Source organism: Rhinoraja longicauda, chromosome 12, assembly GCF_053455715.1.
Source record: "Rhinoraja longicauda isolate Sanriku21f chromosome 12, sRhiLon1.1, whole genome shotgun sequence".
Classification (NCBI taxonomy): domain Eukaryota; kingdom Metazoa; phylum Chordata; class Chondrichthyes; order Rajiformes; family Arhynchobatidae; genus Rhinoraja; species Rhinoraja longicauda.
The window spans coordinates 24,303,347-24,319,749 of NC_135964.1; the positions used below are offsets into that span (position 1 = coordinate 24,303,347).

Here is a 16,403-nt window from a genome sequence, read left to right on the forward strand (position 1 = left end):
ATTTGACCAAAGTTCGTGGGCTTCATGCACTGGTCCACCTCAAACTCCGCAATCTTGTCGAGATCCGTCAGCCATCCCATCCACTTCTGATGGAACGTTTGGGGTATATCGTCATCCCAACTAAGCTTCTCCTTGCAGGGTTCCTGCATAATCAACTTAGCAGGCAAAGTAAATGGTGCTAGAAATCCTAAAGGATGGTAGATAGAGCCGACTACCGACAGGATGCCACGTCTGTTGCATGGTCGTTCCTGTAGAGCAATTTTGAACTTGAACACATCGGTTTCCACGCATCAACGCAATCCTAGTGCTCTCTCCATCGGCAGATTGTCCTGGTCCAAGTCCAACTCGTATTTCATATTATTTTTTTCATATTTCAGATACAGCGCGGAAACAGGTCTTTTCGGCCCACCAAGTCTGCGCCGCCCAGCGATCCCCGCACATTAACACTATCCTACACACACTAGGGACAATTTTTACATTTACCCAGTCAATTAACCTACATACCTGTACGTCTTTGGAGTGTGGGAGGAAACCGAAGATCTCGGAGAAAACCCACGCAGGTCACGGGGAGAACGTACAAACTCCTTACAGTACAGCACCCGTAGTCAGGATCGAACCTGAGTCTCCGGCGCTGCATTCGCTGTAAAGCAGCAACTCTACCGTTGCGCCACCGTAACTCCTTGATCTCTTTCGCTCTACTTGCTTGAGGAATGGATGCTAATGGATACAGCACGGCTATTACTGATCCATTTCGATAATGTAAATCCTCCCATTTGGCGGATGTCAGTCAGGTCTTTTACCATCCTGACTGCTTCCAGTTCCGAAGGCATGGACTTTAGACAGTCATCCACGTCAAAGTTGTTCTTCACCGTGTCTACCACCTCTTCCGAAAAGTGTGCTCCGTTGTCCTCAACAGTCTCAATGCAAAGTTTGCACAACTTGGTGACGACACGGCGCCGAAAAGATGTACCTTCATCCGGTATTCTACAAGATCTTGCTGCACATTACCGTTGGGCCACCACAGAAATCGCAGATAGTCAATATGCTTTTCTGATACCTTGACCTGATGAAACATTGCTTTAATATCCGCCATCAAAGCAATCGGCTCTTGTCTGAATCTAATGAAAACTCCAATGAGTGAGTTAGTTAGGTCTGGACCTTGTAGCAGCTGCCAGTTAAGTGATGTCCCCTTGAAGACTGCCGCACAGTCAAAGACCACTCTTATGGTTCCTTTCTTCGAGTGATACACCCCGTGATGAGGGATGTACCAGAGTTTCCCATCACCTCGATTCAGCTGGTCCATTGGTACCCTTTCAGCATAACCACTATCAATCATTTCTGTGAGGAAAGATATGTATTCACTGCAAAACTTTTCATTCTTATTAAACTTGCGTTTCAAGCTCTGGATACGCTGCTTTGCTATGCAACGGTTGTTAGGCATGCTGGTATTCTCCTGCCTGAAAGGTAAGTCTAGACAATAATGTCCATCTGTCCAATACCTTGGAAGCATTAGTTCCAATGAGTAAGTCAATACCAGAGTCTATTTCAGTTATCTTGACATTCTTCAAATAAGGCCATTGCTCCAGGTCTTCCTGTTTACGAATATTTGACCGTGAGACAGGAATGGTCACAGACAGGCACAGTAGATAGTTGAACAAAAACATTGCTGTCTAAACCAGATATTTCCAAACCTGAAATAACACAACTGGTTATAGACCTCACTTGATTCATGGTATTCAGGAGAATTCTCTTCTTTTATCCTGAAATCTTCAGCCTTCTTACCAGGTTTTCGGTGCAGAAGGTAACCAACTATCCAAGAAAGCGAAAGTTTGCAACACCGTGCTCCCATTGTAGCTCTTCACTTGCACTGGTACAATTGAGAAGATGCAAGCTTCTTCACTGGCCCCGATTTGTCCACACATCGGAGAAAGAGGAACGGCGTCACTCTGGCTCGCCTTTTCTTTCTGATCAGTTTGCACTGGTTTCCTTTCTTTGTCCTTCTGTTCAATATGAAGTATCGCCGGATGCTCTCTTTTGCATACAGCACAAGTCAAACGATTCTTGCAGTTTCTGCTCATATGACCTACTTTCAAACATCCAAAACAAATTTTCTTCTCCTTTATAAATTCTCTTCTCTCGTTTATTAGTTCCTTCTTTTTGATCTGCCGACACTTCTCCAGTGTGTGACCCCTCATGTTGCAGAACAGACAAGGATCTTGCTGCTTGCCGATAGGTGAGTCAGCTTTCTCTCCTTTAGTTGAGCCTGTTCTTCCATGGGTTCGGCAGTCGTAGCAAAACTGTTCCTGGCCGTCTTCGGCTTTTCTCTTGACTTACCGAAGGTAGGGCCTTTAACAGCTGCTGATGTTTTAGCCTCATCAATATTCCCATAAAGTGGATTCGCTAATATCTTCACTTGTACCTCTATGAAGTTTTCCAATTCGGGAAACACAGGCGAACGATTCTTGGTTCTTTCGATTTCATATGCCCGATCTCTCCACTTTTCTCTGAGCTTGTAAGGCAGCTTTCGAAGAATGGTCATCATATTGGAGTGAACGTTCATTTCATCAATGTATTTAAGCTGCTGCATCGCATTGCAACAACCTTTAAGGAATAATAAGAAGCTTGCAATGCTTTTATATCATCTGGCTTGATGGTTGGTCAGGCCAACGCCCTGGATATATAAGCAGTGGCAATCTTCTGCTCATGGCCAAGAAAATGCTCTTCAAGCAGTTTTCGTGCCTTCTGATAGCCCTGGCTGCAAGGAAAATGTTGACAGCTGCAAACTAATTATTTGGCTGGTCCTTTGTATATTAATCCAGAAAATGATAACGATCACTTTGATCATCAGTCTTCATTTCTACTCCTCTTTCGAATGTCTTGATTAAAAGTTGATATTGCAAGGGATCACCATCATACAAAGGAATGTCTCTTGATGGTAGAACGGAAGAAAGATTTTGTTTAGCCAGAAGTTCGGTTATTTGATTTTGCTTCCGTAATAGGTCACACATATTACTTCGGTCTCCATCATGACGTTCCGGGGATTTAGTGTGAGCACGCCCCTGCTCACCCCTTAATTCATGAAATCCTGCAGTCCGTCCTTGAAGAGGGTGTTGGGTTGAGTGTGCCGTATCACTAACTTTAGCAAATAGTCCCCAGGTTGTTTGCTTCGGTCTAACAACCTGTGGCTCCCATTCATGCCAGGGTTCAGTCGTCGATGGTTCCCGTCCAACTGGCAATTGGCTTTGGGCAGCTCCTTGTCCTGGATAAGAACTCATTCTATCAGATACTATCGAGCTGCTTCTTGATCTTGGAGCCCCAAATACACTGAGTTTTGCTTTGGTCTTTGCCATTTCAGCACTTAGTTTCAATTGTTCCTTCTGTCTTCTCAATCGATCGCTCTCCCTCCTCCAATCTTCTTCTAATTGCGGTTGTTGTGCCTCAATCTCATGCATACTTTCCATGAAGGCAGCCTGTATCACAAGAACGGCCATTTTGACCTGGGCCTCCTTACGAGCAGAGCGCGTCGAAGATGCACGAGATTTGCTGCTCAACTTAGAGTTCAAAATATTTGAAGCACTATCTCCAGGTCCGATGGAGTCTGCGTCTTCGCCACTGTGGTATAAGGCGCCCTCGACATTGGAGGGTATGGCCTCATGACCTACTCGGCTTAGCCACTCAACAACATCTTGGTTAAATTCATCGAGAGTTTCTCCCACTTGGCGCATCCATTTCTCTTGCTTATCCAATTCTTCTGGTGCTAATTGTAGCAGTTTCAATGCTTTATAGAGGTCGTAAATTTCGTCTTTGAGGTGGTTAAGATGATTCAGACTGAACCGCACCTCTGACTCCTTTGCTGATTTTATTAGCTCTGATGTTTTCCATGGTCTTCTCAGCCAGTTTATATTTACGTCTCCTCATCTTTTCATTGCTTTCATAAGCCATGCCTTTGCCAATTTGAGTAAACTTAATGGCCCTTTTTTCCACTTTAGGCCGTTTAACTACAGACATCTTGAAAAAAACAGATGTCCTTTATCTCCTTTGGAATTTCAAATAAGTCTGGTAACCAGGGACTCCCAAGGTCGTTGCTATGTGGCTAGCATTCCAAGCCCTGTTCCAGTTACAAAGACAGCTTATGTTATCACTTGCTGCAAAATAGGCTTTTTCATAAACCAATTTAAAGCAGACTACGATTTCTTCACTGTCTCAAAGGTACAGCCTCTATACAAGAGCTAATGCTCTTCAAATAACTCTAAGAGACAGATATAACGCTTCAGCTTCTGCAACCGGCTTGTTCAATTCTGCGGTTGAAAGATTTTGGCAATAAATCTCCCCAGGTCAGTAAACTTTCGTAGCCTTCGTCTCTTGCGAAGACAAGCTTTCTGAACTTCCCGAAGAGTAAATTCCAATAAATCGTTCCAGCTTAGGTAGATTTCTAACGATGAATCACTCCAGTTCAGATAAGATCTCACACTTTGTCTCTTGCGAAGGCAAGTTCTGGCTGAACATTCCTGAAGAGCAAATTCAAGCTGATCGTTCCACCTTAGGAAGATTTTTTTACGATATAGCGACCAGCTTCTCCTCTATCAAATTAGCTTGCAAGCTGCCGCTTACACAGATTAGGTGGAACGAAAAGTTTAATGACGCAAGCAATCACAATAACAGAGACCTCCAATGACGTTTGAATAGTTAGTCGTCTTTATTTGAAGTTGCAATATAACATATTGGCATATCTCGTCATCGACTTGTTACTGATTCGCTTGGTAAAAAATCTATATCCTACCGTAATCTATGTAATTAATACGAGCTGCTAGATCTATCTTTGGCAGAGATTTTTTACTAATCTTCTTGTCAGTAAGATCTACAACCGATTACATCTTGGCTGCTGGTTCTTTTTGGCTGGACCTCTGTCAACCCCTTCTTGGCTTCAATCGGCGTAACACGTCGAAGCTGGATGTTCTCTGGCTCCTCTCAGCCCATACGCAAGCATAGCATTAACCTCTTAGTGTTCAAAATACAGCAGGATACAAGGTAATATAATAATATGCAAAAATAACTAATAACGCAAAATGGCTCCGACACCTAGAATACAAATTTTTGAGCTGTTTAAACTAATCTCCACAAATAGACTCCTTTGGAAATGACAATGAAAATGTAACCGAATACTTGTTTCCTCTCTAAAATGACCAAAAAATGAAGCATCTCACTTTGCCTTCTTTATTTAAAATCTTAGCATTAAAAAAAAAACTCACTTATTTGTCAGATACCCTGATACCAAGTGTGATCACTTGTGTAACTATTCAATTTAGATATTCACTGAACCTTGTATCTTTTGTTTGAAGTGTAATAACAGAATAATTCACTTACCATAAAATGTGGCCGTGTTAGGATACACTTCAGTTCTTTTGCATCATTGTTTTCTGGATAACATAAAATCTCCTCCAACACCTACAAGATTCAACAAATTTTTAGCAAGCTTCTGCAGATGATAAACTGCAAAATTAAGATATGCCACTATTCGAAGATGGCAACTTAAATGGTGCAAATGAAGGGACACCTTTATTTTTAGCATTGATGAAAACTATCACGGAGTGATCAAACTAGTTTTGCTGACAGCGTGGGTTTGTGCTGGATTTTCTTACCATGCAGCCACTTGTCCACTTTGGGACAACTTACTCTAAAATAGTGCTACGTCTGGAGTGGCAAATGGAGGCATGAACCCTAAAGAAGGACTTCCAATCCCTCCATTTAAAATCAATCTCAATTTGATTTCATTTTAACATCTTACAGCTCTGAACAACTCTTCAATTAAAATCTCCCACTGCTACTACTGTTTGCGTTTACGCCCTACTGTGATTTGCCTACACAACTGTTATTCTTATTCTGTTATACCTACACCTGTCATCCCTTTCCTATTTTTAAGTTCTATCCATATAGCCTTATTGGCCGAAGTACTGCCATAATACTCTCACGGATCAGCAGTGCAATAACCCTTTCCCTTTTGTATCTCCCCCTGTTAACTTCTGAAACTTCTCTACCCTGGAATATTAAGCTGCCTGTCCTGCCCTTTCCTCAATCATGTTTCCAGTTTTGCAATAATATCACAATCGTTTGGATTGCTTGACCCCCTCAGGGGCTCCTTGCAGCCCACCATCCCATCTGCTCCTGTCATTTCTACTGACTGGACTTGTCTGTTCTATCGTTTATGGGAATGTTTCCCCACCTGTTCCATGTTATTCCGGGTCCCATCCTCCTGCCTTACTACTTTAAAACCTCCTGAGTAGCACTGGAAAGCTTCCCTACAAGGATATAGGTCCACCACAGATTTTCCAGGAGTTGTCCAGACCTGTAGGATTTTCCAGGACCCTTGGTTCCAGAACCTCACCTTATTATCTGTTTTGCCGGACCAACAGAAGTCACAGCCTCACTGGCTACATGGACTATGATGTCTGACTACCCAATCTCTTTATAAATGTTCTGCACCTGATCTGAAACATCCTTGACCTTGACACCAGCGAGGCCACAAGCAGAAATGCTTGTCTACTCCCTGACTAGAGTCCACGATCATACTGCTTGTCTAGACTTTGCCCCTCGCTGCTTCAGAACAGGGCCATTCGTGGCGCCACCGATTTAACTGCTGCTGCTTTCCCGAGAGGTTATCCACCCAACAGTATCTAGAACGATATGTCTGTTAGAGAAAGAAACAGACACGGAGAACTCCTGCATTGACTGCCCAAACCTCCTGCTGGCTGCCATCTGTGGTGAGACCACCTCCCTGAAGTTCCTGGCTACAACACTCGCTGCCTCTTATTCTCTCCTTGTTGAATCCAACCGTCGCTCCAACTGATCCACATGGTCTGTGAGAAGCTGCAACTGGACACACCTCCTGCAAACATAGCACACACACTCGACTTCTTCTTGATCTCCCACATTTCATAGGAGGAGCATACCTCTCCACTAACTGCCATTACAATTCCTCTTACAACTACTGGATTAAAAAGAAAGACCTTGTTTTGTTGTTTTTGCTTTACTTTATCTTGCCGCTCAGCCTCTGCACCTTGGTCTCAGCCATGGCACTTCAATGTCAGAAACTGCTGCCACCAAAATGGCCACTCCTGCCACAACTTTCCTCCCTTTTCATCTACTGCACCTCCTCACTACAGCTGCCAGCATGAAGTGCATTTACCTCCATGCCTGGGTAACAGTTTAGTAGTTGTGCTCTAATATAATATCAGATACTTCAGAATGCAATAATAAAAAAAAGAATGATCTATATTTAAATAGTAGCTGTGATATCACTATTGATGTGTTCAATAGTGCTTTACAAGCAATAAAATATTCCAAGTATACAAACTCTGCCATTGTATCCATTGCATTGACTGTGGAGTCATACCTCGCTGCCACCACCTCTGAGTAAGCATATAAAAGAAGCAATTCAAATACTAAGATAGACACAAAATGTTGGAGTAACTCAGTGGGTCAGCTAGCATCTATAGAGAAAAGGAATAGGTGACGTTTTGGGTTGAGACTCTTTTTCAGATTTTGAGTCATGGGAGAGGGAAAACTGAGGTATGAAAAGGTACAGAACAGATCAGAGCTGGCACCAATGGTCCATTGTTGGCTGTGGAGGAGTGATAACAAGGGCAGATAAGTAGACCCCGTAACAGAATCCCCTGTGCATTGTCATTATTTATGGTTAATAATACATCTAAATAACTCCAGGTTAACAACAGATTAAACGTTAGCTTTCACTAAAATCTAAAGTTAAGATGATAAAATCATTCAGGTGTCTTTCCTATTATCTGCCCATTAACCTATAGAATAATTAAGACATAAATGCGTAATGAGTTAAAAGTGAAATTAAACAACCAACCTCTTTGGCTCTTTGGACAGCATCACTTGGTGGATTTCTTATCTGCGGTGATGACTTTGTGTTGATCTTGTCATACAACTAGCAGAGAAAATATAAAGCATATTTCTAATGAACAGAATAGGTGCAAGTTGAAAACAATGCAAGACTGATGCACACTGGTGGGATTCACTGTTGACTCCCTACCAATAAACCACTCACCGATGTCCTGTTTGGGTTTTGCCAGGACAACTTAGAGTCATAGTGATACAGTGTGGAAACAGTCCCTTTGGCCCAACTTACCCACACCAGCCAACATGTCCCAGCTACACTAGTCCCACATGCCTGCACTTGGTCCATATCCCTCCAAACTTATCCTTTCCATGTACCTGTCTAACTGTTTCTTAAAAAACGAGATAGTCCCAGCCTCAACTACCTCCTCTGGCAGCTTGTTCCATACACCCACCACCCTTTGTGTGAAAAAGCTACCCCTCAGATTCCTATTAAATCTTTTCCCCTTCACCTTGAACCTATGTCCTCTGGTCCTCGATTCCCTTACTCTGGGCAAGAGACACTGTGCATCGTCCCGACCTATTCCTCTTATGATTTTGTACACCTCTATAAGATCACCCTTCATCTTCCTGCGCTCAAGGAATAGAGACCCAGCCTACTCAACCTCTCCCTGTAGATCACACCCTCATCCTGGCAACATCCTTGTAAATCTTTTCTGAACCCTTTCAAGCCTGACAATATCTTTCCTATAACACGGTGCCCAGAACTGAACACAATATTCTAAATGCGGTCTCACCAATGTCTTATACAACTGCAACTTGCTTCAGACATGGATCAAATAGGTCAATTCCCCTCCACCTGCTCATCACCCACCCCTCCATACTTCCACTTTTCTCCTCCCAATCTTCCGTTCCCTATAACCACCGCTCCTATCTCTGGTTCTATATTTCACTCCCCATCTTGCTTCCTGATTTGGTAATTCAAATACCCTTGAGTGAAGGACTCAACTACTATGGAGTTTGTATAATGTTGCTCTACATACTTTGGCTCACACTATTATGGTCTACTTTACCTCTCATAAAAGATAGTTTATTTATATTTATTTGTTGCATTTAATGTGCCTTTAAAGTTGCAGCAAGTAAGAATTGTATTGCTCCGGTCCAGAATGACAAATAGACATTCTTGATGTCTCTTGGAGAGGAACTGTATGACCTTGATGTCTCTTGGAGAGGACCTGTATGACCTTTTTGGATCATGCATTCAATGGAGCACAGAGATGCATCTCATAAGTTCGCATAAAATTGAATCACAAACCTTGCGTAATAGTGGGACCTGATTGCTAGAGAAGCTGAACCTGAAGGTGCAATTTATTTTCCAGTCATCATGTTAACACTCATTATCAATGCAACAAAAGCAAAATATTATGAATATTAGAAATCTGAAACAAAAAAATAAAATGCTGGAATTGCTGAGAAACAGAATGAACATTTCAAATTGATGACCTGGTCTGTTCAAAAAAAAAATCAGACCTATTGATACTTTGACAGGAGACAAAGCTCCACCTAAGCTCAGCCTTATTCCAAAGCCAGTTAAGGCTTTCCATGGCTGAGACCTCAGTGTCACGCTGCCAGTGCAAAGCCCCATCATTCTGGCCTTTGATTACTGATATGTGCAACATCCTGAAAGATATAGGTATATCAGATATATCCCCTAAAATCTACTAAGATTTTAGATTTTAGATTTAGAGATACAGCGCAGAAACAGGCCCTTCGGCCCACCGGGTCCGCGCCGCCCAGCGATCCCCGCACACTAGCACTATCCTACACCCACTAGGGACAATTTTTACATTTGCCCAGCCAATTAACCTACATACCTGTACGTCTTTGGAGTGTGGGAGGAAACTGAAGATCTTGGAGAAAACCCACGCAGGTCACGGGGAGAACGTACAAACTCCGTACAGACAGCGCCCGTAGTCAGGATCGAACCTGAGTCTCCGGCGCTGCATTCGCTGTAAGGCAGCAACTCTACCGCTGCGCCACCGTGCCGCAGTAGATGTTAATCTACTATTGATTTCCGTCTGTCTTTTAATAACACAATTTTTTTGATTTTACAATACGGGCAGTGAACACTGAGTAAGTCAATTTAAAAGTATCACTGGGCCACTGTAGAAGAGCTGACCCTGCCACAATAGACTGTTACATGAAGTAAATAAAATATATTCTGGTCATTAGATTGTCTGCTGCAAATCATTTAACCATATAACCAAGACTCTTGCAATTTTCAAGTATTATGCTGAAGGTGCCATAAACAAAATGTATTTGAGGGACACCAGAAATCTTTAGAAAAATTAGTTATGTCAATGGTTTTTTAAAAATTGCATATGGATTCAGGAGTGCTGCACGTGCTTCATAATTTGGAAACAGCATGGGAAAATAGTACCCTGAAGGATAGCATGGAACATGTATTGGCCATTTTTAAAGGGGATTCTGTAACAGCAGATATTAGCTGGGATGGAGCAGTAATAAATCAAAGATAGTTTAAAATATCTGCCAAAACAATATTGGAGTAAAATAAGAAAATTGAAAGTATTGATAAAGGATTGGCCCATCAAATTCTCTCTTCATTCTCCTCTCTTTTCATTCTGATGAAGGATCTTTTCATTCTGATGAAGGATCTTTTCATTGAAGCAATAACTGTTTTGTCCAAACAAGCAAGAATTTCATTGTACCTTTACCTCAAATTACTCATGCATAAGACGATAAATACTTGATTGAACTCTTGAATATGTATATACATATGAGATTTGGTTATTGAACTACAACCAAAACTGTAAACGATAACGCCACAATTTTTTGCACCACCTTAATCACCATTGTCCTGGCGACCGTTAACAACAAGTCTCATTTAAATTGGTCTTATATTTTTAAACTTAGAGAAATTTTAAAGTTTAAAAATTACCTTTCAAACCAATTTCTTAAAGGTCTTCAGCATGTGACGTCACAATGGGACCCACACGACTTTAACAAATGCGCTTTCCCTCCCCCCCCCCCCCTCCCCCCGTGATCAGCGCTGCATGCACGGGGCACAGGTAAGCCAATGGCTCCACGGATCGGTAGGGTTGCTGCCCCCGTCACGGCGCCGGGGATGAGGGGGGATGGAGGGATGAGGGGGGGAAGGAGGGGCGGGTAGGGGGAGGGTGGTGAGTGACTGGGGGGTGGGGGTGGATGGAGTGGGTGAGTGGGGGAGGAATGGAGTGGGTGAGTGGGGGGATGGACTGGGAGAGGCCCCAGCCGCTGCTCACCGGCAATCAGCGCTGCACGCACAGGTAAGTGGCTTTCACGGCCAACAGGTCCACGGAGGGAAGTGGGCGTGGGGGCCGAGTGGGAGTGGGGGGAGGGGAGAGTGGGGAGGAGGGGAGAGTGGGAGGAGGGGTTGGGGGAGAGTGGGGGTGGATGGCAGGGAGAGTGGAGGTGGGAGAGGATGGGGTGGGGGAGGGGAGAGTGGGGGTGGGGGAGGGGACGGGAGAGCGGGGGTGGGGACGGAGGTGGGGGGGGGGAGTGGGGGTGAGGGGAGGGGGAGGGCACCTTCCAGCAACCCCCAGCGGGTACCTTCTCCTCCTCCTCCTGCGTCTCCTCCAGCGGCCGCTTCAACTCACGGCATCGTTGACGACGGCCGCTTCAACCTGCACTGCCCGCCTGGAGGTGTAGTCCCAGCTCCCGCCGTCGCGCTGCCCGCTGGGAGGTGTGGACCCAGCTCCCGTCGAGCCCCAGCCGCCACCGCTCGCCGGCAATCAGCGCTGCACGCACGGGGAACTGGTAAATGGCTTTCGCCCCCAAAGGGTCCACAGAGGGGAGTGAAGGGGAGGGGAGAGTGGGTGAAGGGGAGAATGGGGTGGGTAAACTGAGGAACAGCACCTCTATTCTGCTTGGGTAGCTGACAACACTACATTGAACATTGAACATTGAATTCTCCAATTTTTCAGGTAATCTCTAACAACCTCCCAATTTGTTCCCATATGCAATTGAATTATGGCAAACAATGTTGAGCTTATTTACTGAAACAATAATGAAGTCAAAAAAGGAGGTCAATCTTTCTATTGTGATTTGAAAGTTAAAATGCAGTTCAGAAAACTTGTACATAAAAAGCAGGTGTCAGTAAAAGCGAGAGAAAAACCCCCTGCTGATTTGTTACAACAACCTTATAGATTCACCATAAGGGAAGCAGAACTAGCGAAATCATTTGACGGGCATCATTCCAGTCTTACAGTGTGGTTAACTGTCCTCCGAGGTGGCCTACCAAGAAATTAAACTTGTCGATAAATTTCTCCAGAGATTCACGATATGGACAATAAGTAAACACGGCCATGTCAGCCAGCAGTACCCATTTTCCAAATATGTGTCTTAAATTTAGCAATTTTGAATAGAGAAGTGATGCTACTATATGGAAAACTGACAACACATGGCTTTTCCAGTTCCTCATTTTAGCATGACACATCGACCTGGATTTAGCTGAGTGGGCCCATCATGGGCCTCAGTTGGATCTGTCAGACCAAACATGCAATTGGATGATCACCTTTCTGGCCCAGACATGCTTAGCTGCTGAAGCTGCCGAGAACAGTTTTTGATAGACATCAAAGCTACAAAGCCCCTAAACCCTTGCCTTCAGGAACTTTTCCAAAAGCTTTTGGCATGCTCAACCTTTAAAATCATGCTGTTAAAACAGAAATTAACATTTAAAATGACCCAAAACACGGTCAAGAGCATTCAAAATTTAGGCCCTCAGTTTTACCTTTCCTTCTTGCAGCTGTAAAATAATTCGATATAAATGTGATCATGTACCAAGTGTAACCTGGCACAGGATCCAAGAACAGAGCAGAAATGCAAGTTGTAGAACTGCTAGCATTTACCAAGCAGCTCTGGGCCATTTAAGAAAACAAAAATTGATAATTGAAATGGCTGGGATAAGAATATTGGTATTTTACATCTAGGACATGTGCATTACTGATTACATGGAGAGAATTTAAATTTTTCTTTGTTCCCCAATGCCAGAATCAGAATCTATCCTCAGAGCATTCTTCAAGAAGTCTTTAGAGTGTCATAACACCCACATGTTAACTTGAAAAATGTAATCAATTGCCTTTCACCTGCAACCTGCATTTTTCCTACAAGTCTTAAAGTCAATCTTTGTGGAAAAGCATCAAATGAAGTTGTGAATTCTAGTTTTGAACAGATAGGTTTTAAAAACCAAGGCTATATTTACCTGCATATTGAAAAGCAAGAGAGAAAATTGTACACAATTATGCTCTCAAATTCATATTTAATTATCTGTATCCTGTCCTTTAATACAGAGAGAAACTGTCTAGTGACGATTTGGGAAGTAAATACATTCAATTCACACAGTGAAACTATTGGAAAGGTTACATTTAACAATTGTTATTAAAAAGTGTCCCTGAGTTTTAAAATGGTGGAATGTGTACATTGTATTTTAACATGGTATAATTAGGCTTTTTTTGTTGTTTATTTTCTATTACAATTTTTAAGTCCAATTCACTGACCTCAATTGGATATTAGTCTACAAATATTTTGAGTATTTGATCACATGACTATGCAAACTTGCAGCTGATGTTGTATTATATTGTGCACATCCTACGCACAATGAAAGACTTGGAAAGATAGTGAGTAATGCAACACAGGGCAGTTCTTTTGCACTGTCCACCCACCTCCTAATCTTGGAATAAAAAAGAAATATTATGCCTGGTTTTGAACGGGTGTAAATTTCCATATGAATAAACTAACAATCCTCCAGCAAATCTGAAAGAATTTGAAATGACAAGAACACATGCAGTGCTGGATAAGGACACGGGAAATGGAGGAGTTAGATCTGATTATTATTTGAATATAATGTTTTCAGATAATAAGGAATTACAGTGTGCAATTGTTACACAAAAGTTGCACAAAATTGTTCAAAATAACTCATGAGTACCTTCCTCAGGCACAAATAGAATAACTGACTACTGCAAAAAGGATGATAAAGACTTTTGGAAGATTTGGGCTGCAGTAAATGGGGGACCCAGAATCGATACATAGTTTACCAGTCATTGTCCAGATTCTTTTGAGTCAAAGGAAATGTACCATGATAGGAATTGGTTGCAAATTTCTTGTCTTTGACTTCAGTAATGGAATATGTGATAGCACGTACAGGTTTGGTTTCTCTATCTAAAGAAAGATATACTTGGGAAGCAGTGAAGGTTCTGCAGTTTGAATCCTGGATGGTATATATGGAAAGATTAGGCAGACTGGGGCTATGCTCTTCAGTCAAGGATCATCAAATATGATCTGTTTGAGATGTATAAATTTCTAATGGGCCTTAGCAGAATATCGTTTACTTTTATTTATCTGCACCTTAATATCCCATGCAACCGGCAAAGCAAATCTATGAATATTAAACCACCTTATTTCACCCACAAGTTCTATTGAACGTCATTAATCCCACAGCAAATAAATTGCACTAAAAAAAAACAAAATGATGGAGGAACTCAGCAGGTCAGGCTGAGTCTCTCCATAGAAGCTGCCAGATATGCTGAGGTCCTCCAGCGGTTTGTATTTTACTCAAGATTCCAACAGCTTCTGGCATCTCCAAATAAATCAGATTGGCTTCACACATTTGGAATCAAGAGATTTTAATTCCAGTGGTAATTTAGCCCAGATTGTTTACACCCAAATAAGATCAATTAATTTTATTTCAAGTGTTCTGCATAATAATTGTGAAAATATTTTTAGTTTACTACTGTTTAATTATAAGTGCAGGACAGTTGCAAGCTAATTAGTAGCAAAATCCTCTTTGAAGATTTGACTCCATGCAAGTACTGTAATTCATTTGATTATTTTTGGTATATTTAATTTTGAAATTGTTTGCCTCGAGAAATGTAGTGTTAAACAGTGTTATTTAAAAAAGATAAGATGATAAATGGTTTGCCAATTTAAGGCTTTATGCATAAAATACTGGTGTTATGTACAGTAATGTTTTTGGAGCAAATCTCAAACAGTATGCATCCATCCCGCAAGGGTGTCAGATAGCTAAGAGTATAGACCAGGGGTGTCAAACTCATTTTAGGTCACGGGCCGGAATGGGCAAAATGCGACTTCAAGTGGGCCAGATCAGTTGTGCACATGCACACGCTCCCACAGCTTTCGTTGCTTTCGTTTTTTCGACCTGCTCTCATGTGTCTCAGTCGCCGCTATAACTACACAGTGTTTCACTTTACGAATTTTGTTTCTTATGAAGAGGATTGCCTAGCAAGCATTACTTTTATGATTGGTATCTAGCCCCCAAATAGAGTGGATGTGGAAATAATGCTTCCAGTCATAGGAGAGTCCAGGACCAGAGGTCACAGCATCAGAATAAAAGGTCATACATTCAAAATGGAAATGAGGAGGAATGGGTAGTGAATCTGTGGAATTCATTGTTACATACAGCGGTGGAGGCCAAGACATTGGGTATTTTTGAGGCAGAGATTGATAGATCTTGATTGGGTTACAGGGAGAAAGAAGACAATAGAATGTGGTTGAGAGAGAAAATAGATCAGCCATGGTTGAATTGCAAAGTAGACTTGATGGTCTAAGTAGCCTAATGCTGTTCCCCTGTCTTATAGTCTTCCTACAGTGTTTATGTTTTGCCCACAATGGGCTGGGGCTGGGTTGTGAATAGCCAAACAGCAGCTACCTGACATGGTGAAAGATGGTCTGTCCATCATCTCACCTGAAGGCCCCGCTCCCATCCTTCTCCTTATATCTTTCTTCCTTCCCCTCACATCCTCTCCCCTCACCTCTCATGTCCTTCTCTACCCTCACCTTCTCCCTCACCTGTCCTCAGCCTATCCCTTCTCTCATCCCCACTTCCTTTCTTCCAACTACTCTCCCACTTCATCCTCTCTCTCTTTTCTTACCTTGTTCCTAAATCCCCTCCTTTCCCTCATCCCTAAACACCATTCCTTCTCTCACTCCCTCCCTACTTCCTTTCTTTACCACCTATTCTCCCACTTCCCTCCCTCGACACCCTCTCTTCCCTTCCCCATCGCTAAAAACCCTCCCCTCATCTGCTCCCCTTCCACTTCCCCTTCCTTTACCACCACCTTCTCCCTTCTCTTCCCTATTCCCGCATAACCACCAGCATGTCTTCACATGCCACCTAACCTTAACCCAAACCCAGAGCCCCCACCCCGGAGAGCAGCTCAGATTTTGGACTTCCCACCAGCCTCTATCCACGCACTCACTGGGTCTCAGGTACATGGTGGCGGTCTCTGTGGCAGCAGCCCAGGCACTTCCCGGTGTTCATAACAACGCCGAGACTCCCCACCTTCCCCAGCACCAGCCTCTTCCCACCCACGTCACCGCATGGCCGGATATGGGCGTAGCTTCCACTCACCCTGGGAGCTGGGGAGTGGGGAGGTGACAGCTGCAGATTGGACTTGCATTTTCCTTCTGTGCAAAATTCATATTTCCTGCGAGTTTAAGCGGTCATGTAGCTCACTTTCTGTGTATAATCT

General features: G+C 42.9%; 1 protein-coding gene across 7 annotated transcripts in view; it reads right to left on the reverse strand.

Moving 5' to 3' along the window:
• caska (calcium/calmodulin-dependent serine protein kinase a) overlaps window positions 1-16,403 on the reverse strand; it is a 211,220-nt gene that overhangs the window by 49,862 nt on the left and 144,955 nt on the right. For all 7 annotated transcript variants that reach the window (XM_078409215.1, XM_078409214.1, XM_078409211.1 and 4 more), the window contains 2 exons: window positions 7,871-7,948; window positions 5,365-5,445 (listed from right to left, as the gene is read on the reverse strand). In XM_078409215.1, coding sequence (XP_078265341.1) covers window positions 5,365-5,445; window positions 7,871-7,948 — 159 coding nt within the window. The remainder of the gene's footprint in view (window positions 1-5,364; window positions 5,446-7,870; window positions 7,949-16,403) is intronic.